Raw genomic sequence first — 26,934 nt, 5'->3', positions numbered from 1 at the left:
TCTAATTTTTCAATGCATCTAAAATTTTGTCGTATATCTCATGAATATATTTTCTTAAATTAGCAAACATTCATGGCTTCGTAAACAAACAAACATCATGCAGATTTTGTAGTAACCACAAATGTTATTTACTGTCATATTTACTTGAAGTGTTTAATTTGTTTTGCTGTATATTCTACTGAAATTATCCAAATTCTTAAAAATTTTGTCCATAGAAGGAAGAGTTAAAAAAATAAAAAGTCATCGCTACATAAATTTGCGTGAAAATGTAATGCCTAAGAGTTGAAACTGACAATATAAAACATGCAGTATATAGTACAAATAGACTTGTACATTGTTCGTATTTCGTATTGCAAATTTTTTGTAGCAAAAAGCTTTCAAATTGGAAGGGAAAATTTATGCGGTGTCAGTCTCGGATCTAGCGGGGGGGCAAGCCGGGGTTCTTGCCCCGGGCGACAAATTCAAATATAACGCTGGATCGTATTTGGTATGTTGTTCGCTAAAACAGCTCTCTAATTTTAGTACAATGTTAATAGTTTTAAGGCAAAGTTTAAAAACCTCTTTTAAAGGAACATGAGTTAAAATAAAGTTAAGTACAGCCGATTACAACTATAAATATAAGATCAGAAAGATGCAAATAGAGGGACTCCAAGCGTCACTGATATAATCAAACTGACCCTATCAGTAACGTCTGAAGTCTCTCTATCGTTTCCTGTCTGGTCGGGGTGTATTCAAATGAGAAATAGGACAATAGCTTGTTGAAGGAGTCGCCTGGTTTCCGTAGCAAAGTCTGCTGGGAAATGGAGAAGCAGTGTAACTATTTTCTAAGTTCTAATCCAAAAATTTAACCTTGGGCCATCCCGGACAAATGAAATAATTCAAATTAATATTCATCGAGTATATACAAGACACCATCATTATGTCTTCAAGATGAACCAAGGCATTTAGGTTTCTTTGCAGCCAGTCGGCAACATAGGCTCACCTTTGGTTTGACTCAGAACAGTGGAGTGTATTTTGTATTTTAAAGCTAGATTAATCATTTTTATGGTTATTTTTTAGTTTCAGGTCTCTTCTGTACTCTTTTTTTTTTTTTTTTTTTAATATGCTTGCTTTTAATAGCCCGCACTATATTTAGCGAGACGCGACCATTTATTTAGGACTCTTTAGTGTAATTACGTCAATTCTTAGTTATTCTTTTTAAGGCAATTCATACTGAATTTCATTTAGATTAAAAGAAACCATCTGCGCTCTGAGGGGGAGAAAAGCGGAATATAGAAAACGAGCCAAAGATAAGGCCAAACAGAGAAAACAAATTTCAGCTAAAATGAAAAAACAACTTTAAGGAAGAAGTAAACTGTCAGACCCTGCCCCAATTCCGATTATGCTGAGATTCTAGAGGGTATTAATATTTCTTGCAATTTGCACGACCAAACATGACTGCCTATATCATCCCCAAACAATCTACAAGTCAGCATTTGAAAGAACAACCTTCTTCATCGACATCAAACGAATAGCTGGAGGACATGAAACCATGATATAAAGATCTCTTCATTTAGATGGGGGCGGGCAGCAGAAAAATGAAAAACTAAAAACTTTTGATTTGTTGGACCCATGCAGTTGGCTGGTCATAGAAAAAAATAAAAGATCACCAAGAATCTTTCTTAAGCAGTCAATCAGTATTATTAGCCAGTAAGCATTCAGAAAAAGTAAACCTCAGTCCCATTGAACATGGTGGCAGACATTTGACATGTAATATAGAACATTATTAAATAATGAAAAGCTTATGAGATTTTGGTTTACATATTCTAAAAACAAGAATGCAAATTTTTGTACACTCTGAAGATTTATCAGAAACATGGTGCTGCCGCTACACCATACTACAGGATTCATTAATTGGAAAAAAGTTTTAAGAAGATTAACTGAGTACGAAGCGTCTGGAATCCACAGAGGTGCATCATTAAGTGGAAAATTCGAGTGCAACAAATGAAATCGTGCCAAGGCATTGATCACGACACTGAGCGACTCATTCACACAGAGAAAGAAAAATGGAGAGAAATTCTATATAGTCATGGATGCGGTACTGTATCTTTCAACAAACTGTCGTTCTTTTCTTGGGTCTGATGATATCCCAAAAAACCTGTTCACAAAGTGTCTTCGACCTAGCGAAGAAAATTTTCTGAATTTAATCTCTCCGCTTGCCAAACATAATTCATCAAATACCAGTCAAAGCACCAAACAAAGGTAAAGGAATCATATTTATCAAAGATAATTCAAAATGAAGTTATTAACTTAAAGGCAAAACAGTGTGAAGTAGCATTTTAAACGATATTAAAGAAGCCAAATATTACACAATAATGCTCGATTACACTCCATATGTATCTCATACGGAAAAAAAAAAAAAAAAAAAAAAAAAAAAATGAACCAGGTGATCCAATACGTAAAAACGTGGGGTGATGCGTGTGAAATAAAGGAAAATTTAACTGATTTCGTAGAAGTTGATGGAAAGATAGGAAAATGTATTTCTTAATGCATTGTAGAAAATTAGTGTGTTAATTGACACTTGATGGTTTAGATATTGGACAATGTCGCTGTCAATCTTACGACAGCGGGTCTAATATGGCTGGCATTTCTAAAACAGTACAAAATAGGATTACAGAAATGAATAAGCTGGAGGAATTTGTACCATATTTGGATCACTCCTCGTATCTTGTCGGTGTGCATTCTACTTCTTCGTGCCCGGAAGCAGTTAGTCTGTTTGGAATTATTCAGAAAATACTTCGCTTTTTTGTCGGAAGCACTACTCGATGGTATATTATGAAAAAATGTACAAAATACAACTTAAAAGGAAGCAGCCAGACAAGATGGTCGGCAAAATACGTGGCTGTGAAAGTCCTTCTAATGAATTTACCGGAAATATTAAAATATTTAAAAGAAATTGAAGATATTTCTCTTGGTGAGGAATAGGTAGGACATCTGGTACATGCTGTGAAAATTTTTGAATTTACTATCAACCTGAAAATTTGAGCTAATATTTTTCCAGAATTCAGTTGAATAAATATAGAAATTCAAAAGGAATTCCTCTTCCTCGTTCTGTGTAGTTAACGAAAGAACTGATCAAAACTGAGGAATTATGAAAAATGGGAGAAAAATTCTATGGAATATTGGATACAAGAGTCTAAAACAATAGCCGAAAAAATTGCAGTTGAGTCTGTTCTAACGAAGAAAAAATTCCACAGCACAAAAAGCAATCTGATGAACTGTTTGAGGACGAATCACGAACACTTCAACCTGTTCAGATCGAAGTTTCAGCAAATTAAAACGCATTAAAAAATATATAAGATCATCGGTGAGCCAGGAGCGTATTTCAAGTCTCGTGATTCTGGCAACCGAAAATGAAACTGCAGGTCAAATTATGACGATTGCATGCACTTATTTGCAGAACAAAAGGCTTACAGAGTAAAATTTTAATTTTTGTTATTAATTCCGTGATATTTTAATAGCGTTAAGGTAGGTAAGAACTTAAAATTGCTTATGAAATAGGAAGTATGAAAAACAAGACAGGAAGCACGAATACTCTGAGTGATAGCCCAAATTCTGTATAAAATTTTCAGAATTTTTCCTTTCCGCAATAGCAGATATTTTGTATGCAATGGCCCCATTAGTGGCTGAGCAGCACTATTAGTTCGGTCCGCGGGTCAAGTATATGTGAATGTGATGGCTATATGAGCAGTTCCGTTATTTTCCCCGTGTGTAACATAAGAGCTAGTTTCCCTTACAATTTTTTTTTTTTTTTTCCATGGGGCATTCCTCATTTTCCATGCAGTGCCTAATGGCGAAACACATAGTAAATAATCAGACAAACGTCCTCAGCAGTGGCCGAGTCGTTGAGACCGCTGAATGCTGGTAGTTCGACCTTGCCTGGGTTCAAACCCAGACGAATGGGCTGGCTGCATGGCTTGTTTTCGTGGATTTCCTCATGTGTAACGTGAATACGAGCTAGGTTCCTTTACAAAGTTCCTCCAAGAAAGCACCTCGCCTCTAAGCAGATAGCTCTCCTGTCTTTGCCATATTCATATAATCTAACCTAACGTAATTTAACCAGTATGCAATAACACGGAATAGCGAGAAGCTTAGGAGAAGCCCCTTCCCCCTAGAGCGAAGAAATGAATGGCTTCGAGGACTGGAGGGTTAGAAGCCTTTCAGGATTAGAGTTAGGATTAGGATTGAATCCGAAAGGTTCTCCTAGGAGGGAAGGATTTTCTAATTATGTAACTTTGGTACGTATTTTTCCTTTATAACAAAAAAAAAAAAAAAAAAAAAGCACGTAAGGAATTTAGTATAAAATGGAGCTTAGGTTTCTACTTCAAACCCTACCTATTTCTGTATTTATTAAACAAATTAAAACTTGTTAGAGAAACTTAAAGGATGATGGGTGAGGGCGGCAGTTTTAACTTCTACCCCACATCAGAAAAATCAAAGATCCGGCGCTGCTGCGGTGTATATAGTTTTCAAAAGAAAAGGAAGAATCAGTGGCGTAGCTAGGGTGGGGCAAAGGGGGACATCTGTCCCCGGGCGCAGCATCCAGGGGCGCCAAATTGATGATACGAAATTTTAGAATGAAGTGTTTTCTAATCGTGGCACACAGAGAGGGGCGCAAAATCTTCAGTTGTCCCCGGGCGCTGAAAAACGGCGCTACGCCTCTCAGCAATTTACAAACAATTATCTTCAAATTCTGAAGCTGCAAGAATGAAAAGAGGATTGGAAAACTGGATCCTTAACACAAAGATCTTTGAAAGTGATAAGTGGTTAAGACTCCAAGAACATCGAACTTCACAGTTCACCCCAACGTTTCAGCTTGGAATACAAGGGGAAAAGACATGACCACTGAAGTAGACATCTCGTCCTTTCAAACAGGGAATATGAAGGCCAGTATAATGGCCATCCGATCCTCAAAAGGTTAATTAAATTTGTATATTTACGTATTTTAGTACCTATTTTCATAAACTTACATTCATTAAGGTGACATTTATTTTATTAAAGAAAGTAATAAAGCAAAACTTCGTAAATGATAAGCTAATGTATACGAAGTGACAAAAAATCCTGTGAGAATAAAGCTGGTAATGGGACTCAGAGGGTGAATACTGTTTTGTTATTGTTTTCGATTTTAGCTTAATTCTTAAATTTTAGTTTAAAATGTATTGGTAAATTTTTGTTATATTTTTTAAGTTTGAATTTGCTTTAGTTGTTAAATAAAAAACTTATTTAGATAGTTGAACTCTAGTTAAAATTATATCTCTTCTTTTGAAAATAATTTTTCAATTTTTGTAAAATTATGTTATTTTTTACCCTTTAATTAAAGTCTTTTCCCAAACTCTACATTTAAGATAAAATAATGACCAAAGTTTCATCCTTTCCCTTTCATATTGACGAAGATATTTGAGGTATAAAGAGGTTGTTGATATTTCCCACACTACGCTTACGGCTATCCCTTGGCGTTTAACTAAGTGGGGGAGGGGGAGAGTTTTCGCTGCGTAGAAAGCCGAATGGTTTGACTTAGTTTCCTTGAAAAGCTTATCTGGCTGATTTCGTTGTGGAAAGATTAAAGATCAAACGATTAAAAGTCTAGGTAATCGTCACAGTACCTATTGTCTATTTATTGGTAAAGATGCTGTTATATGTTTTACCTGCTCTGCTGATAACTGTTAATGCTAATTCAGAAGTCAAACAACAAAAATCAGCGTTATATTTACAAAATTTTCACAGGACTAGTTTCGATGGTTTTACCGAACCACCATCTTCAGCTTCAAAACCGCAAATGAACAAGATAGGAAATAAGCTGGCATTTATATCTAGGCATTTGCGGTTTTGCAGCTGAAGATGGTGGTTCGGTAAAACCATCGAAACTAGTCCTGTGAAAATTTTGTAAATATAACGCTGATTTTTGTTGTTTGACTTCTGAATTAGTATTTATTCGGCGTGTTATTGTGTCTTAACTGTTAATGCTGCTGACCGCATGAATTTATCATCACGATTTTCAGAGCTGAAATGTAATTAGAGTGTGTGTGATTTGAGAAACGAAATAATTCTGACTACATTACAGGCAGTGCTTATAAAGCTGAGGTATCTGTGAAGAGTACTTCATTTTATATTAGTTATGTGCTTTATTATTTGCTTTTCGAATTTATTCGATTCACATTTCTTTCCTTTATATTTCTACCTTAATTTTGCTTTGTGTACTTAAATAACCCTCCCAAAAATTGTTATCAAGGAAAATTCTTTCAGTACTTAATTTGTAAATTTATGAAATTAGGTTTTTAAAAAATTGATAAGAAATTAGATTTAATTTGGGAAAGCTTATGTATCGATTTTCTTCTCTACCTTTTTTAACAATATTGTTAGCTTGTCAGTCGTATTTTCCTCATTTTATGTTCTATGAAAGGGATCTATTAGGTAACTATTTCATAAAAGTGAATTAAAAAATAAAGTTCGTATTAATCTTTCAGCATGTTATCAGATATACACAATTTATTTCCTTTCTAGTATAGATGATTAACTGGTTAGCTAAAAGAGATTTTCGTGGTTTTCTTTATTCGTGATATTAATGAAGGCCTAGTTTCTGTTAGAAGTTCTTGAAGATTTCGCTATTCATTAGGCCAAGCCTAGCGGGTGACGAATTATTGTTGGCATTGTTACTTGCCAAACGGCTGGATAATTGCAACTAAAAGCATTTGTTAGGAATGCGTTAGCTCAGCGTGTTTTCCGAGTACTATCTCCGGTTTAGCTTCACTCTTTAGCTACACTTTGCTTTGCGTTGTGTTCAACGTTCATAGTAGTTTGAAGTGTAACTACTGATTGTACTCTGTGATATTGTGAAGAGTTGTACGACTACTTTTGTGGAAAGTTCCAAACCTCTGAAGCATTCCTTTTGATAAAACTAATTTTATCTACCTATCATCGGAGCTGTGTGCATTGTCTATTACGAACCCGTACGGACGCAATTTTTTTTTTTCCCCCAAACCTTTAACGGTTCTTGTTCTTAACTTTAGCTATGCTTACCTCTGAATTATTCATTTCTTCTTAACGAAGTTAGGGAGGTTATTGCTGTTTTCTGCAAAGGTACTTCGTAAGCCATCGCCTTGGTCCGAACCTATCAGTCGTATGTCAGTCTCATCTCATCTCCGAGAGCGTTGCCTAGGGTCTAGCACGGTGTTTCTCAACTGCCGGTCCACAAGAAATATTTGCCGGTTCGCGAAATATCCAGCTATCTGTCCAAAATCCAAAGTGTCATCAGCTGACAACCGATATTACAACAGCACCTACATTACAATAACAATAGTTTACTAGTTTAGAAAATAATATGATCGATGATGAAAAATATAACAAACTGGCAACTATGTACACTGCTCAAAAAGAAAAAAAAAAGTAGGGGACAGTGTTATATCTCTCGTTCTGCTGGGCCGATTGACAAAATTCAAACTGCGTTTTTCATGTCTCGAAAGCGCTTCTTAGGATATATATTAGATTTATATATAGCACTTATCTAACATAAGAATTTTGACACAAAATCGGACTTTTTCTGAAATAACATACCAAGTTTTTTCCATATTTCGATTCTACGACTTAAATTATGCCAGAATGCCAAGTTTTGTAAAAATCGTACGACTAGTTTTTAAAATATTAGCTATCAAAATTTTAGCTCCTCAATGTTAATTGAATTTGGCAAATATTTAGAAATATCTCTTTTTTTATTAAACCTTTTTGATTTTTCCTTTCACATTTCGAAATCAAGGTTCATTCCAAATAAAATTTACCCATTTTTTTGCGTTTTATTTCTATTTTTAAATAATTTTTATAAAGTTTTCGAAAAAAATTTTGAATTATAACCTATAAAATTTTTATCATCATCTTAAAGTAGGTGTATTTCTAAACATATCTGCAAAAAATTAGACTTTTTGATTCAAAATTTTCTAAGATATACACGAATTTACATATTTTCGCGTTTTGAAATTTGGCATCTTTTTTTTTTTTTTTTTTTTTTTTTTTTTGGAGCGATAATAACACCAAATGTGGTTTATAGATTTTTGTTAACAGTGAATTGCCACAGCTATTTTTAATCTTAAATTTCAAATAAAATTTTACGGAGAATTAATTATGTGAAATTTTTTCCCTCAATGATGCATAATAAATATTTATTAATACTATATGAAAAGCTATTTTTTTTAAAGTATACATGATATTATTCAAAATTTTAACTATTTTTTTAAATTTCTCTCTTTCTTCCTTTTTTTTAAAAAAATAAGAGTAAATTTTTACCTTCGGCGTTTTATCGTCTGCTATTTTACTTTAACTTCGTTTAAATCGAATTGTGTAAAACTGAGAACTTTCTTATGTTTATTTGAATTTTATGAAAATATTTTATGACATTAACTGCATAATTTATTTCTGAACAAACTGTTGCTTATGAAGTGGCTGAAAGAGCGGCTGATACTATCATCCATATGTTTAAAGCACAGTATATTTTTATAGAAACATAAGATTTAGAATAATCATTTTTATAAAAGTATGATATAAACATACAACCCTCTAGAGACCGAATTAATAGAAGTTCAATGGTTATGTAGAAATGATCTGCAGCTACTTAATGGCTGGATAAGTCAGCAGGTTCTGTGGACAAGTAAGAATAATTATATAAACGACACCCAACATTCTGGATTCAATTAACAACGAGGGTACGATGTTTATTAAATGAATTTAAGAAGTTTTTGAACATAAAAAATCAACTCATTTTTATACTAAAATGTATTTTCGTGCGTAGCGTATTTTCATTATATCCTTAAAATTCTAATTTAGAATGTAATTGTCAAGAACTGAATCCTAATCATCAGTAATATAATAAGTAATTATTAGGGTTATTAATAAATCCTTCTTATAAAATAATTGCAAATATTTCAGAAAACTTTGTTTGAATGGGGCCCACTAGCGGCCGAGCGGTAAAGTCGCTGAACACTGGTAGTTCGGTCCGAGGTTAGAATCCCGCGAACGGGCTGGCTGCATGAGCGTTTTCGTGGTTTTCCCCATGTGTAACATGTATACGAGCCAGTTTCCCTCAGAAATTCCTCCACGAAGGCATCCCTTCCCTTAGGCAGATAGCCCTAGTGTGCTTTGTCATAATTAAATAAACCAAAACCGCTTGATGAAACAAGTCTTTACTTTCATCTCATACCTTCAAAATGTTTAGCCTCTAAAGACTGATAAAGGCTTTGACTAAATACTGATGAAATGGATTGAATTGGATTATTAAGTTACAGCAAAGCAGGGCGATCTGCCTAAAAGGAAGGATGCCTTCGGGAAGAACTTTCTAAGGGAAACCAGCTGGCATACACGTTACACATGAGAAAATCCACGAAAACGCCCATGCACCCAGCCCGTTTACCGGGATTCAACCCCGGAGTGGAACTACCAGTGTTCAGCGACTTTACCGCTCGGCCGTTTGTGGGTCTTTATAAAATGGAAGGCGATAACTTTATTTAAAATGATTGTCAGAAATACCAAGATATTTCGAAAAGTTGGATGCTTTTTAATATATTTGCAGAATGCCTAAAGAAAAAGAGCAAGAATAAAGTAGAATGCCTGAAGAAAAAAAGAAGGAAAAATAAATTTTTGCGTAAAGTTTAGTATTTGTACTTTTTTTTTAATTTAAAACTTTTTAATCGTATGATATTTGATTCTTGCGATTTCAAAAATAAAATATTTGACTAAAATATGAATAACATTTTAAGAAACCAAATGTAGGATAAAATTGTGTAAAGCAATGGGCACAGTAATAAAACTGTTTAAAGCAGTGTATGCAAGTCATCCTAAGTTAAAATGTCGGTTATACATCTCTCTATTTATATATATCTTTACTGAACGAAACATTGAAAGGCGTGTTAACTGTGCTTTACTGTATTTTCTCTTTTAATATATGCAGTTTTCAAACGCATCGTAGTCTGGGTTACAAAGTATTCTTCCGAAAGAAAAGCAATTCAAATAAATAAAATCAAATTCTGGAAAATATATATTAATAAATATATAATTATCTGAAGAGACAATGTAACACTAACAATTAAAGTAAAAGTCTAAAAATTACCTAAAATAGTAACTTTGACTAAAAATATAGTATAAAGAAAACTATTTGAAAAAAAAAAATAATAATAAACGATGCAACTTTGATTTAAACTACGCAGTTCGAATGAGTAAATAGAAATTTTTAAAACAGTTATTCGAAAGAAACCATGCAACTTAAACAATTAAAATAAAATTCGAAAAAGAAAAAAATTGCTAAAAATTAATAACAATTATAATTAAAAATATAATATAAAGAACATTATTTGAAAGAAGGAACGATTGGGTCTTTTTTTCCTATGTAAAAAATGGAAATGAAAATAGGTTGCCACATATTAAGAAGTTCGCCAAGTGACCTAATTTTGGCGCAAACTGAATAAAAAGCGCCGACATAAATTGTTGAATTTCTCCGTAAATTTCGCACCAAATTTTACAAAATTTAATATTTACGCATAATTTGAGTCGTAGAATCGAAATATGGAAAAAATTTGGTATGTTACTTCAGAAAAAGTCCGTTTTCGTGTCAAAATAACTATGTTAGGGTAGAGCTATATATAAATGTAATACATATCCTAAGTCGCGCTTTCGAGACATGAAGAACGCAATATGAATTTTGTCAATCGGCCCAGTAGAACGGGAGATATAAAACTGTCTTTTTTTTTTTTTTTTTTTTTTTTTTCCTGAGCGGTGTTCCTAACTCGCCTTTCATAAATTGCCGTGCTGTACACTTAGTGCAGCAATTAGTGTGCCCCTATCTGCCATGAGTATCCCTGATTACTTGAACGCTGAATATCCATCGTAGAGTTTAAGGCGTTTTAGGTTAGGTTTCGCTTTTTATCTTGCTCAAATTCTTCTGCGCTCTTGGACAACTGAAAACTATACATAAGCGTAAGTTTTTAATAACCACTGAATTTAATACTGTGCTATAACTACTATTTTTTTAACTTTAGGTAGATTAAAAATAAATAACCAGGATGAGTAAAAAGGAAACGAAAGGCACATATATTTAAATATGATTGTAGGGCAAGTGGTAATAAGAATATTGCAATTAACTTAGTAATCTAGTTAATTGCAATATTCTTATTACCACTTGCCCTACAATAATCTTGAATACCTCGTAAAATTTTTTTTCGGGGGGGGGGAACCCACCGGTCCGCGAAATTTCTTCGTAAGTTTTACCGGTCCGCGGATCAAAAAAGGTTGGGAAATGTGCCAGACTGGCAACCATGTGTATAACCATACTTTCGGCAAATACGCTTATATAAGTCCTTCAGTCAAAGCAAACCACCCTCTTCGTATGCGCTCTTTTTTTAATTCTATTTCAACTTCCAACGTTTTTTTAATTAATTCTTGGTGTTTTTAGCCTTAAACTTAGCTTTAAAATATGAGTTTGTGGAATTTGCTAGCAATGCAAGAAACGGCGGTAAAGTTCCTGCAGGAATGCAGAATTTTTATGAAAAGTTTCTAAAGAGGGAACAACGGGGAAATGCGTTACCTAGATAGCCGCTGTTGTCGAGGATTGCATAAAGCAGAGTTTTCGCAATTTTATGATTTTTTTTTTTTTTTTAAGCGAAAGCAGTTTGTAGTGTACATCGAGAAAAGAATAGCGCAAAAAAATTGCAGAAAGGGTTGAAGAACAATAAGTTTTATTCTTTTAATGTATCGCGTAATCCTTATTTAATAATTAAAATTTGTATTTTAAATTGCTAAAGTTTTTTTATTCCATATCTGATAATGTTTACTGATTTACTGTAAATATTGGTAGTTTGGGAATCTTTTTTAAAAAAAATAAAAACGCGCGAAAACCCCCCTTTTCGTCTGTAAAAAATAGCCTAATTCCGCCCAGATAGTTGCGTTAATACTGAATAACTGATTTTAATACTGCGTCTTCGTTATGCTGGATCAGTGTGCTAATTGTGAGGAGGCATGGGAGAAAGGTTTACAGTTCGTTACAAGCTCATTTTTAGATGCAGTGAGGCGCAGTTTTCCTGCAGTAGAAGATACTAGTTAAATGAAAAGACCAAATGCTGTTCTAATGATTACATTAAATTCCGTCAAAATGCTCTGAGCCTTTTTATTTAACATCAGTGTCAAACTTAGGTGGAATTTTGCCTATTTTTCAAATTCAGTTAATATGCATTTCTTCTATACAGTCAAAAGTGTTTAATCCGGACTCGTCAGGACTTCGGCGATTCCGGATTATCGATTTTTCCGGATTATAGATCATCAATTTAAATCTGGTCAGATGACATGCAGAAATTATAAAATGAAAAATATGAAACCGTAATTTATGAAATAAAGAGCAATTATGATCTAAAGGGTATCAAAATTTACAAAAAAAAAAAGCTTAATATTTATTTGTTTACTTTATTAAACACTTCTTTCAACGTGCGCATGCGTAAAGCATACATTACGCATAGTCGAAATTATAAAATTGCAACCAGAAAACTATTTGATGTGTATTCGTGATATTTATGATGACGAGGAATTTGATTTAAATCATATCATAGACGGAGTACATCGAGATGAAATACTACATTTAGTAAGGAATTATAAGCTGAATAAAATAAAAACATCTGCCCTGAAGATAAGGATAGTGCTGACAGATCAACTTCCAGTTCATTGCGCGCCGCGATGTCCCCCCCCCCCGCAGAGCAGCGTGAAATTGATAAACAGATTTCGGAATGGTTAGAGAAACAAAAGATATGCTTTTATCCATTTTTTGCAGCAATTCCACTTTTTGTTTGATTGACATTGAAACATGCTTTCGCTTTGTAGATCCTTTGGCAGCTCTAGAATCGGAAATTCTTTTTGACATAATCGAAAGTTCAAGCTTACTTTTATAAAATTGCTCTAACAGTCCTCAAAAATAATAAGCCGGTTCCAATTAGAAGAGGTAGGAACAACGCAATCTGCAACATTAACTGAAATAGATAATTTGATAATTTTAGCTTAGCTTATACCGTCCGTTATACATTAAACGCGCATGCGTAAACGTATTATGCGCATGCGTAATTCGGTTAACTTTTTTCTTAAGTAAACAAATGTTGATTCATTTTTCTTAAAATATGTATTTGTCTAAATCCTGAGAGAATAAGTTTTTAACATATCCTACCAATTTCTTTCTATATTAATTCATTCACTATTCAGTATCATGCACTAATCATTCACTATTCAGTATCATGCACTAAGAATATAAAGAATCCATGCAAATAAAGCATAAAACAATTCCATTTTGTCTGTAAATTAAATAAAAGTAATTATTTACAAATAAAATCCATTTTGTCTGTAAATTAAATAAAAGTAATTATTTACAGACAAAATCCATCTTGTCTGTAAATTAAATAAAAGTAATTATTTACAGACAAAATTCATTTTGTCTGTAAATTAAATAAAGTCTGTAGGAATAAGAGAAAATAATTTAATATATCAGTAAACTCTTTTGATCAGTATTTCTCACCATCATTTCAACCTAACAGAAGAATTTTAGGGAGATTTATTCAACACTTTTGAGATTTAACGATTGCAGCGAGTAACTATAAGGCTTTTCCGAAGTATTATTTTTTAATTTTTCCACCTCCGTTATGTTTACTGAACTGTTTGTTTTTAATGGTATGATGCAATCAAATGGTTATTTTTTCCTCATGCAATTTATTATAAACAGAAGTTAATACATCAAAAAGCATTTCCGAAGCATAAATGCATAAAAGCTCTGTACATGAAATGGGGAAAACACATTTTTCAATGTAAAATTCTAATTATTTTCTGAAAGTTAACGAAAAATTGTTAAGTCGTTTATATATTTAGAAAAAGTTTCTAAAGTATTACATGAAGCTTCATAATTTTTTTCATTTTTCAAGGTAAGTGTTGTCATTTATTATTCTGCAGGAAAATATGCGTTAGTTCTGCATATTTCTTATTCTTATTTTTGTTTCATTTCATAACTTTCCTCTCCTGGCATTGCAGTTTCAAATGAACATCTTCTCATTTTACCTGTATCCTTATAAAAGTATTATTTTCGTATTTTCCTTAATACATTTTTTAATCTTCAGATGTGTTTTTGCTGCGGTCATATCAGTTTAACACGTTGAGCCCGTCGCCGAATTTGCTGTCATTTCCGTTCAGCCGACAGCGAGCGATCAAGCAGTGCAATGTTGCCGATATAAATTATTCATAAATTATACAGAAAGGAAGGAGACGCACATAAAGTCCGAGGGTATTGTTCAAAATGTTATGATGACAATTCAAAACTATTTGGATGCAAGATAGCCAAAAACGTTACTAAAAAAGTTGTTACGTATTGTAATATGTGTAAAGCTAAGCCGTATTTTTCTTTAGAATGTTTCAATAAATTTCATTAAAACTACATTTGATCACGTTTCATTGAGACTTTATTTATTGTTTTAACTTTAATACTGTCAGCCAAACGAAATTTCCAGTGCCGGTGCCGGGCTCAATGTGTTAAGCAAGCATATTGTGTGTTTATTTCTCAGTAAATATTCAGTTTAATTGTTATTTGCGTATTTTTAGTAGTCTAGAGCAGTGGTCTCAAGTCCAAACTGCGTGTGAGCCAAAAGCTCAATTTAAAAACAGCAAACGGGCCAGATATTTTTTTTTTTTTTTTTTTTTTTTTAGAAAATGAACAATTTTTATGAACAAAATAAAAAAAAATTAAATAAATTTTATATTTTCTTATTACATATTTATTACAACATACATAAACAATAATAATATACAGACAAAAAATAATTTAACTTTATTTTCTATCCAAAATCTGAAGTTTGGTTCCTGCGAGATTTTTTTTATATGTATATATGCTTTGTAATTTAAATATATACAGAGCTAAATGTTTTATTTTCAGGCCGATATTTACTTTAGATAATTCTAAAATGTTTAACTAATAATTAAATAACTTACTTCAATTTAAACGTAAAACAAATTTTGGAAACTTTTATAAGTTTTCAGAGAAAACCTTCCAAACAGGACAAAACTTGAGAATAAGTAATGACAGCCTAGTAGCTTTCTCCTATGTATTAAATTTTTCTTCGAAGCTTATATAAAAATACATATGTTTGTATGTAAATAATTATAAATTTGTTTTTTACTACAGCTTGACTAGATTGTAATTAAAATTGTAGCTTATTTGTATTGTAAAATTATTTTCATCACAAATTGTTAGATGCTCATCGGTCAATCGGATTCTTTTTTGTATTAATTTTCAACTGTGGAAAAAAAATGTTCCCATATAAATTTATTTTCAAACAAAATGAATATTCTTAATGAACAAATTATAACTGAGTATATTTTGTTTCGAATAAAATATACTCAGTTATTTATAAAATCTGTATTTTCAAATCTTTGAATAAGATTTATATCTCATTGTAAATTAATTAGCTCCATTTGTCTAGATTTTGTGTTTCGTTGTTCATGTTAGAATTTAATGAGATTGAAAATAATATAAACTTGGACTTCAGATAATTAAAATCATGAAATCCTTGCAATACCGTACTTTTAACAAATACATAATTGAAATGCTTTTGTGGGCCGCGTAAAATTGCTTTGAGGGAATCATGCGGACCGCCACTTCGAGACCACTGCTCTAAAGCTCGTTTAAGTAGATAATTTGCATAAGACAGTAGGATTGATCTTTGATAAATAAGTAATGAATCCGAAAAATTAAAAGTTACATATTTATATGTATAAGGCAGGATATGATTATCTGAGATTTCATAATAGTGCTATAGAAACGGACAAAAATGTGTTTGAACATTGTTTACGAATGGGAGGTGGAACTGAGTGCAGCTTACTGAAGCATTAAATGTAGGCAAAAAGGCAACATTAGTTTGTTGTAGATTTTGAATAAATTTTTATCGGTTTTGAGGACGATCAGACACAGTTCTCTCTTCTTCAGGAGGGGCGAAAAAAAGTCACAAACTTTTTTTGGGGTGTGTGCCTCACAAATATGCAATTTTTTTTTTGTTTGTTTGTTTTTATTATTCGACGTATTTCTGTTTGCCTTCGAAATCTGTAATCTGCGCCGTGCCAAGTCTGCTTTTTTGCCTTAGTTTTAGATCTGACATTACTGTGTTTTTCTTCCATTTTAATTATTGAAGCATATTCACATCTTAAAAATCATATGAAATAGGAAGTTTTCATCATAATTAACACTTACTATTTCATCATAATTAACACTTACTAACTTATCCATGAAAGATTTACATAGTATTCCTCGTTACAGCATAGCGACATCAGTGTGGCAAATTCCATGTGATCTTAAGGTGTGTGTTCACCATGTGATCTTTAGGTAATCTGAATATGTTAATACTGTATGACTAATCTCATTTTAGCCTTTCAAGATTTGTTTACAAACAAAACTTCGGGTATTAGAGTGACACTCAACTAGTGCAACTGGACGGGAAAAAAAATGTTATATGAAAAAATCATCAATTACCATGTTATATATCCTCATTATACACTGATGGAAAATTAAATCCTAACGCCGAGAAGTTGTGCTAGATAAACGAAATTTCGGAGGTATGTTTGCATATCTGAAGAAATGACTTTTTTTTTTTTTTTTTCCCCAAATTTCGCACGAGACTCTCTAGTAGCTCTAGTAGCACCTCAATGAACATGAAAATCACGTTTACTTTAAGCAAGTGGTGTAAACTTTACGTATCTTCTGGATTGGGCTCTGTGAGCGAGATTTGAGTCAAGAATGTCTTTAAGGAGATAAAGAAGGCATTATCATTTGCTTACTGAGTTTAAACGTGGGCTAAGAAAAGATGTTTTTTTTCCACCATATTCTAGAAAGACTTGGCAGGGATGTATTTACAGTGTATGCTTGTTAGCAGCAGAGGTCACGGGAATGTACTGTATCGAAGGCTTTGGTCCGACCGCACGCGTGCCACCACTCGAAAGACCGCCGTATGGCGCGTTGCTCTACATCTGCAGCAGACATTCGAGCTTTTATTGGCTCCAAAATGTCATCACAAATTTAGGGCTAGTGGTGGCCATATGTTAGTTAATAGGAGGCTAGGTGAATGTTTGAAATCAAGGTGTTTGCGCCGCAGACGTATTAGACCTACACCAGGAGTTATGGTCTAGGGATCCATTTACTGTGACAGCAAGAGCACTCTCGTCGTTATTCCACACATCTTCACAGCGAATTTTTACGTCAGACTGATATTCATTTCTTCTTGGAGTTGGAATTTCGTTTTCCATCAGCGTATATCACTAAGCCTTACCAGTTTCATCAAAACAACCATACTGTCATTGTGGATGCAGCTTACTACTGTAAGAATGTGCATTAATCTTCATATAATCTTTTCGAACAGTTTGATTATGCAGTTTAGAGTCATTGAATGACCAACTCAGTCTTTCAGCTATATAGGTCCAGACTTCTTTTAGTAGGTGTACATTAAGTCCAAAATGTACGAGTCCAAATTAAGTCCAAATGTACGTATGTTGTCTGAATCTGCTGTATTCAGGAATTGAAACACTACTTTATCTGTGAAGTCCACCATATTGATGTTTCGGGTTGTATCATATCATGCAAAGTTCATGTTAAGCTATAAGACTGATTTTATTGCGATAGAAACCATAATTGTTAGGATGTGAATATTTCTGTATAGAAACTGCACGGAAATCTTTCTCTTTTTCTAACGGCATTTCTGTCTTCTTTGTCCTGTTCCTTTATAACATTGTTTTTAAATCTGTCATATCTTCATGATTCAAACCATACATATATTTTTCTTTTGTAAATACTTACTAATATTTTGCATATATTAATGAATTATTAATATTTATTTAATTTTTTTTCTCGTTGCAGACTATTCGTCATGGTTTTCCATTTCAACCAACTGCCATAGCATTTGACCCTGTTCAGCGTATCTTGGCATTAGCTACAAAAAATGGTTCACTCAGATTGTATCCTTTACATGTTTTTATTCTCTCTTGCACTGAAAATAATTTTAAAATCCTTTGTTATGTGAAGTGATTCATTCAGATTTCCAATAGTGCAAAATAGTTTTATTTAATTTACATAATATATACTTTACTCTCTTATCTGCCACATTCTATGTATCTTGGGGCACTCTTAACTGATACTGTGGTCATTAATCTACAGCTTTAATAGTGTACTTCATGTCTTTATTAACTGCTCATCTTTATTAACATTGCAGATAAAACAGTATGAAGAGAATTTCTGAAATCATGTCAAAATAAATATATCTGCAGTTTGCTAGGCAAAGGATGCTTCAGATTAGCCCAGAAGATTAATCTTAATTTTAAAGTATTGTAATGATTATAATTTTTTTTAAGTTTATAGAAACAGAGACATTCTAGTTATTATATAGTAAACACGTTTATTTAAGCTGTAAGTACACATGTTGGGTTAAAGACTGCTTCAGCTGAAACAGATTTCGAAGAAACACTTGACTTGACTTGTGTCGAATGGAAAGAGAGTGATCTGCATCAGATAAAAGAATGTCTGGAACAACAAAAGGATGATAAGAAGAATCGAGATGGTAGAATGGGATATTTCACTTAGCCGCCATCAGTGGGCGAAGAAAGATGTAATGAATGAAAATAGACAAGCAATGTGAAAAAAAGTTGGATCAGTAAGGTAGTAAGTACTTCAAATAATTAACAAAATGCTAGGTAAGAATATCCGTAGGATATTCTTAGGATATCCGTAGGATATTTGTGTTTTTCTGTAGAAAAAGGTGAACATCGCAAAGAACTGATACAACTGTTTGGATGTAATAGTACAGAAAGGAAAAAATTTGTTGCAAGTTTTTTTTATATAATTTTGTATAGTATGAATTTGAAGATCTCTGTGAATATATGAATTTGGGATAAACCAGGGTGCATTAATAATTTCATGAAGAGTTCTATTGTGAATAACTTGGATCTTTTTTATGTGGGTTTTAGCCGCGTATCCCCATAGCGGACTGGCGTAAAGTAAAGTAGGTCTATGGATGGACTTGTATAAAACAAGTTTATTGTTGATAGTCAGATTGCTATGTCTGCCGAAGAGAGGACGCATAGTAGCTATTGAGATATTGAATTTCCTGGCAGTTTCGTGTAAATGTTGTCGAAAAGTGAGTTTTTTGTCAAGTGTGACTCCGAGATACTTCACTTGATCCGTCCACTGAATATCGTCGTCAAAGAAGATTGGATTAGGCGGAAGTTTTTTGTCCTTTTCTGAAAATAATGGCTTTGGTTTTGTCAGTGTTAACGGCGATTCTCCACAGCGTCATCCAGTTTTCAAGAAGCTCCAAATAGTTTTGTAGAAAAATTTGTACAGTATTGATGGTTGAAGCTTGAGTTAGGATAGCGGTATCGTCGGCAAATAAGGCAATAGTAATATGAGATTCTTTTGGAATGTCTTGAGTATAAATATTGTAAAGAAAAGGAGAGAAAACGGTGCCTTGAGGGACACCTGCAGTAATATTTCTTGTAGTTGAGAGGGTGTTTCCAATTTTGACAACGAAAGTGCGATTTCTGAGGTAAGAGGCAATAAGTCGAATAAAGTGGTTCGGAAAATTGAGCTGAATTAGTTTGAATATAAGTCCTTGGTGCCACGCTCTGTCAAAGGCTTTGGCACTATCCAAGAAAATTGCGCCGATAGGAAATGTGCAATTGAATCCATCAGAACGTGATTGATAACGCGGTGAAGCTGATGATTGGTGCTGTGCAGATGCCTGAATCCAAATTGTTCATCAGGAGTATAAGAGCTAGGAGGCATGATTCGGTTAATATAAAACAGAATAATTTTTTCAGCAATTTTAGAAATTTGACTAAGTAAACTGATAGGCCGATAATTTTGAGAAAAAGTAGAACTTTGATGAGGCTTAAGGAAGACAACAACAACTGCATGTTTCCATGCTTTTGGGAAGTAAGAGAGCTTGATAACTGAGTTAATTATTTTAGTTAAGCACGTAATTGCATTAATTGGAAGATGCTTGAGTGCTTTGGAAGAAATGCCATCACATCCAGCAGCTTTTTTAGTTTTTAAAGAGCTAATAAAAATCCGCAACAATTCTCGGAGAAGCGAGAAAGGGGAAGTTAAGTGGTCCAGGGCTATTAAGGAAAGAAGATACTGTGCTATTTACTTTAGTGATATGATCATTATCATATGGGGAACATTGGGAGTAAAGGTTGTAGAGTCATTAGGATTTTTTTTAGAGGCTAGCAAGAGGAAAAATTAGCAAACGCCTTCGCCGGGAATCGAACCACGGACCTCTGAAATACCGGCTCAGTGTGCAGAACCACTACACCACGAAGGACGCTAGGAAAGTGGGAGAAATACCTTATATACTCCCCTTTTTAAAGGGCGACTAGGGTTTTAGGGGACCTAGTCGCCAAATCCTGGGTAAGGAGAATCATCATCCACAACTCTTTTAGTTCGGGCGCCACTTGTAGAGTCATTAGGATTTTTTTAGAGGCTAGCAAGAGGAAAAATTAGCAAACGCCTTCGCCGGGAATCGAACCATGGACCTCTGAAATACCGGCTCAGTGTGCAGAACCACTACACCACGAAGGACGCTAGGAAAGTGGGAGAAATACCTTATAAGGTATCTTCAAGATTGTCAGCGAAAGTATTGGCTTTATCTTCATCGGAATAAACAAGTCCATTGCAACCATGAAGTGGAGGAATCTGCTTGAAAGGCTTTTTGAATTTACGAGCAATGTCATAGAGGGAATTGTCTTCAGTAGCGAGAGTGTTTAAGAAGTTGCTCCACCGTTGAGATTTAAATTCCCTGATATCTTTTTTAATGGTCCTTTGAAGAGCGTTTAGGTGAGCTTTAATTCTTGGGTCTCTAGTAGATTGCCATAATTTCCGGATGCGATTTTTATATTTAATATTTTGCCTGATGTTATTCGGAAGAGGAAGAAAATGATGCTTACTGATAAATTTATTGCTAGCAGAACTTAAAGCTTGTTCAACACTGTTGGTAAAATTTTGAATTTCCGTGTCTAAGGCTTCTTTACTGCTAATGCAAGGATTTCCTGGTATAGTTTCAGTCAGAATTTGAGAATATTTATTTCAATTGGTAATTCCAATGCTGCGACCTAATGCAGGAAGGAAGCAGTTAATATTAATTTCAAGCAAGAGGATTATGATCAGAAGATAAAGCAGGAATAACGGAAGTTTGACTATTGTATATGAGGTTATTTGAAAGAAAAAAGTCAATGATGGAGGAGCTATGATAACCAAAATGTGTTGGTTCATCAGGAGCATATATAACATAATTTTTATCTTGGATCAAATTGAAAATTTCAGTACCTTTTCTATTGATTGCACCAGGATTCCAACATTGATGTTTTGCATTAAAATCACCACCTACAAGAGAGGGATAATTAGAGTCCAAAAGATGTTCAGTTTCAGCCATGATTGGTCTATGATTCGATGGAATATAAATATTGGAGATTATCAACTTGTTAAATTCAATTTCAATAGAATTATTCTCAAAAGAAGTAGATTGGTTTTATTTAAGATTATGCTGTATACTCCTTTTAACGAAAGTAATAATTCCACCTCTTCGCCCTGTAGTTCTATCAGATCTGAAAATAGCATAATTTGCATAAAGTACTTTGTTTGCAGGTTGTAAGTGAGTCTCTTGTATTAACAGAACATCCGGTTTTAATTCAAGAATAAGGTCACCCTATTCATTCTTTTTGTTATTTAAGCCATTTGCATTCCAGGAAATAATTTTAAAGCTGCTCACATTGACGTTTTTAGGCATATTAAATATAACTGCAGACTTTATTAATGATGTTAACTATGATGCTGATTTTGTCAATAGCAGGTTTTTGATTTTTCATTTCTTTTAAGCCTTCGGTTATTGTAGTCCATATAGTTTTTATAGATCCAAGATTGAAAATTTCTGAGAGCGAATTATTTGCATCTTGGGGTTCAGCGATGGGCGCATTTTGATTGTTTTCTGGATTTGTGTTGAGAGGAGGGAAATGTTCTTTATGCAGATTCCATGGGATTCTGATAGGAGGTTGGCTGGGAGTAAATTGTGATCTATTTTGTTGAGGTCTTGCTGGACACTGAGAGAAATTTGCCAGATGTGGCCCTTTGCAGTGATAACACGTTGCAGCTTTATTCTTGTCAACAGGACAATTTTTGGGTTCATGATTATGTCCACAACGTATGCAAACCCAGTCTTTAGTACACAGAAGCGAATGAAGAAACTATGAAAAAATTGCTGACAGCGGTAGCACTGGGGTGGGCCGGGCTTCCGTTTCAAGTATTAGCCGAAATATTCATATGTCCGATGTGTTTTAGTTCAAAGATTTTCGTGGCAGAGTCTGTTTTTGGAATGTGAATTAAAAAGAGCGGCAGTTTATTTTCTTTTTTATTACGCATTAAGGTTATATAGCTAACTTTAAATCCTTGGTCATTTAATTCTTGGACGATATATTTAGTGTTCATCGTAGTTGGTAAACCTCGGATAACGACTTAGAGCACTTTTTCATCTGGGAGAGTTGGAAAGTGTGAGCTTTTAGTTTAGTTTTTTTCAATTAATTTTCGGACGTATCGGTGAGTATCAATATCAGGGAGCTCAATATGTAATTTTTCAACTTTAAGTGTTCCCATAATCTTTTTGCCAGTTTGTTTGCTTAAATTAGCAAGAAACTCGCCAGCTTTAGTCACGTTATCCACTATAATGGGTAGGACTTTATTGCTATTACGAAATTGTCTCTCTGTTGATTGTTTGTTCTTTGATAGTTTCTTTTCATTTATTGTGCATGTAGAAGCACTTGTACATTGCTGACTTGTAGCTGGTTCCACATTATCCACAGATTCTTCAAGTTGCATGGTATCATCGTTTGATTCCAAGTGTTGAAATTTATTTTTAATTTTCAAATTACTGTCTTCATTTTCACTATCTGAAGAGTCGGTAGATCGTTTATGATGTCTTTTTTTTTTTTTTTTTTTTTTTTTTTTTTTTTTGTTTAGAAAAAGCTCCTTTATTTTGTGCGGATTCTCAGAATTGTTTTAAGTCTTGAATTTGTTTCTGAAATTGATCATTGTTAGTTTTAAGCTCGTTGATAGTTTGAGCAGCTTCTGCATTTTCTTGTTCACGAAGTTGATTAATTGCTTTTGCAAATAAAAGATGAAGTTCGTTTGTAATCTCAGTTGGACGTTCAGAAGGCGTTTCATTCAGAGCATTTTCTATATCAGTGACAGCTTATCTGGTTGAAGTGGCATCATTAGATAGAGTAATTTTATTACTCAATACATGAATCAGTTGCGGTTCAGAAGTCATAATTGTGGAATTGTTGGTGGAAGTATCAGGTGACGTAGTAGAGGTGTTCATGTTCGCTGTATGCGCAAACGCAGAACCTGGCTGAACAGAAGATCTGACATCCCTATATGTCATACGCATATAGGAAAATGAGAGAGCTAAAATAAGCTGTAAGCTATTAAAAGAACCAGAATCCTTTTACTTACAAAAGCAAGAAAGAGATCTAACGAGTTATACTTGCCGGTAAACAGTCACAGCAGCTGTAATCCAAACGTAGAACGGCAGGTGTGATCCCCCAGTCGTATAAACATAGGTGTGCGTTGAGTCATCCACAAGGAAGAAGCGGTGCAAACGAAAATCCGAGCGGGAGGCAGCAAGCGAGACAAAAAGCAGCCTTCTCGAATGACAGCATAAGCTGGAATCAGTGATTGAAGAAACAAGTGAAAACATTAATAATCCTGTACCTATAGCTGTCAGTGTAGCTTTCAGGGTCATTTACCAGGTAATGTAAGTGAAAAATATTTCAGGATTTGATTTTGATTTGCCCTCCTTGGGTTGATGTATTGTATAAGAGAACCTTTGCTCAATATTTTTTAGTGTAAAGCATGATGAGAATAAGTGTCATAATACATTTTAAAACATTCTGTACAGAGTTAAATAAGGGTACTTATGTATTACCTTAGTAGAAGTCGCCAAATTTGCAGAATGCGCCAAGTTCTGACAGTCATGCGCATGACTATTCTTCTGGAAAAAATGTTCATAACAATCCTTCAGACAAGCAACACCGCCATTTTTGTAGGCGTTCATTTTTGCTGTATTCCAAGTGCCAACGGTTTTTATAAACAAGTTGCGATATTTTTTGCCTTACACTTAGTTTTACAATATGAGCTTGTGGAATTTGCCAGCAGTGGGAGAAACGGCGATAAAATTTCTGCAGAAGTACAGAATTTTGCTGAGAGTTTTCTGAAGGGAACAATGAGGAAATGCGCTTCCTAGATAGCCAATGCTGCCGAGGTCTTCGCAATTATGTAATTTTTTTAAGCGAAAACTGTTAAGATCGCCTTGTACTTCAAGGGAATAATAGCGAAAAAATAAAATTAAAAAAAAAAAAAAAAAAGCGCAGAAAGATTTTGGAAAAGAATGTATGAGTTTTATTTCTTAATGTATCACATAATCTTTATTCAGTAATTAAAATTTTTATTTTAAATTGCTAAAGTATATTTTCATATGTTGATAATGTTTACCGATTTAGGATAAATAGCGACATTTTGGGAATACTTCTTAAAAAAGCGCGAAAATCAACATCTTTGCACCCGATAAGTAACTTTTTCCTTTTTATTTGTAAAAATTTGTCAGATTGCGCCAAGGTGGTCGTGTTAATGCAAAATAATGCGTAGCAAAATAAATATTTACATTCAAATATGGGGGGGGGAATGATTTTGCAGATGAAGGCATGTATAAATCCCAGAAAAGAATGCAGTAAAATTAATAGAAATGTGCCTTAAATTAATAGAAATGCCCTAAATTAATAGAAATGTGTCATAGAAAATTTCTAATCATTTTCAGTAATAAGTACTTAAATAGATTCCTCTGATATCTATTATATATGTTTTTTATTTGAAACTAAATCATTGAGCAATTTTTACGGCATTTGACTCATGGTAAAAAACTTTTTCTTTGCATGTACTAGCATTTCGCGAACCGTTTGAGCCCTGAAGAATTTTCGGCTAATCTTTGGAATATGGTAACAGGTAGTTTGGCGTCATTTTGGTAAGGCGATAAAATTTACTAAGGTAGGACTTTAACAATAATGTGAGAAGTACACAGTTCGAATCACAGATTATTTTGTCTCAGAGAAATGAGAGATCATGAGATATATCATGTGACATTTTCCGGAAAATTCCGATCGTGATATAGCGGTTGATCTTTGGATTATGGTAACTTGGCGATTTTTTGGCGAAAATTTGGCGACCAACTCTGCTATAGCAACCCTCTGTTTTTGTTTTTCGCCGCCATTTTGTCTTCACGAAGTAAAGACATATTTCTTTTCTTTTTATTTACTCAACACTTTTTCCAACAATCTACTAGCCGAATTACATTTATGCTAGAAATTTTATGGAACAAAACTGCTTAATCATGACAAATATTAACTGCAAAATTGGGAAAAAGTGCAGAATCGCAAACTCCTTGCCGCGTTTTACAAAATCGCATATACACAGTAACCATGTACACATCGACTTATTTTTACTTAAAAAAACATCCCAGAATTGCACAAAAATGGCATTGCGCACACTCTTCACTATATCCATGTACACTGCTTTTTTCTCATAAATTAGAAAAATTTCACGAAAATACATGACAATTTTCTCAATCTTTAAACCCGGTAAAAAGAACATATATGAAATTACCTGATCGCGAAAAAGTATTTACCCTTTCCAAATATGAACATTTCCACATATAAAATATCCAGAAACTTTTACCTCTAAATTATCTATTACAAACGTCACCAACGAATTCATAACAAAACATTAAAAATGGTTACAAATACTTAGTGTCAAATATTTAAATTATTTCCATGCACGTTTACTTCCACTGAAACGTATACCAAATTGCTACAAACATATAATTCACAAAATAACTATCATTTAATTAAAATATAATTAAACCATGTACACGTCGACTTATTTTTATTTAAAAAAACATCCCAGAATTGCACAAAAATGGCATTACGCACGCTCTTCACTATATCCATGTACACTGCTTTTTTCTCATAAATTAGAAAAATTTCACGAAAATGCATGAAAATTTTGTGAATCTTGAAATTCGGTAGAAAGGACATATATGAAATTACCTGATCGCGAAAAAGTATGCACCCTTTCCAAGGATGAACATTTGCACGTATAAAATAAATAAAATATCCAAAAACTTTTCCCTCTAAATTATCTATTATAAACCTTACCTACCAATTTCTAACGCAAACATTAAAAATGGTTCCAAATACTTAGTGTCAAAATACTTAAATTCTTTCCGTGCAGATTTACTTCTACTCAAACGTATTCCAAAATACTATAAACATATAACTCTCAAAATCACGATCATTAAATTAAAATATAATTAAATTAAAAAAACACTACTTAAAATATAAATAAGCACATACATTAAATTAATAAAAATTAGCTTACAATCCTAATTACTTTAAACTAAATCATTGCTAATAACAATTTTCAAATAATACCATATTAATTTATTTACTCCTTACATTCAGAACAATGCATAAAAATAATATTCTCAAATAATTAAAAATACTAACTTAGCTAATCTTCTACAGAATCTTGAGTGCATGGCGGATCACAAAATGTCCATTTTCACCAGATTTCTTGCACCGCCATTCAAACTTATCCGTAATATCCTTCCTTTCACACAATCTCATTTCATGCCCACATGTTGGACATTCATACTTATCCGCAATTAAGCAATTCTTTTCAATTACACATAAACGCAATAAAAATCGCGGATTTACTTTATATCGGGCCATGGGATCCAAATATTAAACAACACTGTTTCACAG

General features: G+C 33.4%; 1 protein-coding gene across 3 annotated transcripts in view; it reads left to right on the top strand.

The window, feature by feature from the left end:
- Positions 1-26,934, top strand: part of Tomosyn (syntaxin-binding protein tomosyn) — a 275,347-nt gene that overhangs the window by 10,404 nt on the left and 238,009 nt on the right. For all 3 annotated transcript variants that reach the window (XR_015038723.1, XM_085808289.1, XM_085808288.1), the window contains exon 2: positions 17,933-18,030. Coding sequence is in view for 2 of the 3 variants with exons in the window: in XM_085808289.1 (XP_085664415.1) it covers positions 17,933-18,030 (98 nt within the window). In the remaining variant the exon portion in view is untranslated. The remainder of the gene's footprint in view (positions 1-17,932; positions 18,031-26,934) is intronic.

This window comes from Stegodyphus dumicola, chromosome X1 (assembly GCF_044657685.1).
Source record: "Stegodyphus dumicola isolate Sdum_Otavi_A_Nest chromosome X1, ASM4465768v1".
Taxonomy (NCBI): Eukaryota; Metazoa; Arthropoda; class Arachnida; order Araneae; family Eresidae; genus Stegodyphus; species Stegodyphus dumicola.
The sequence above is the reverse complement of the archived record's forward strand: the minus strand, read 5'-3'. Positions and strand labels throughout refer to the sequence as shown.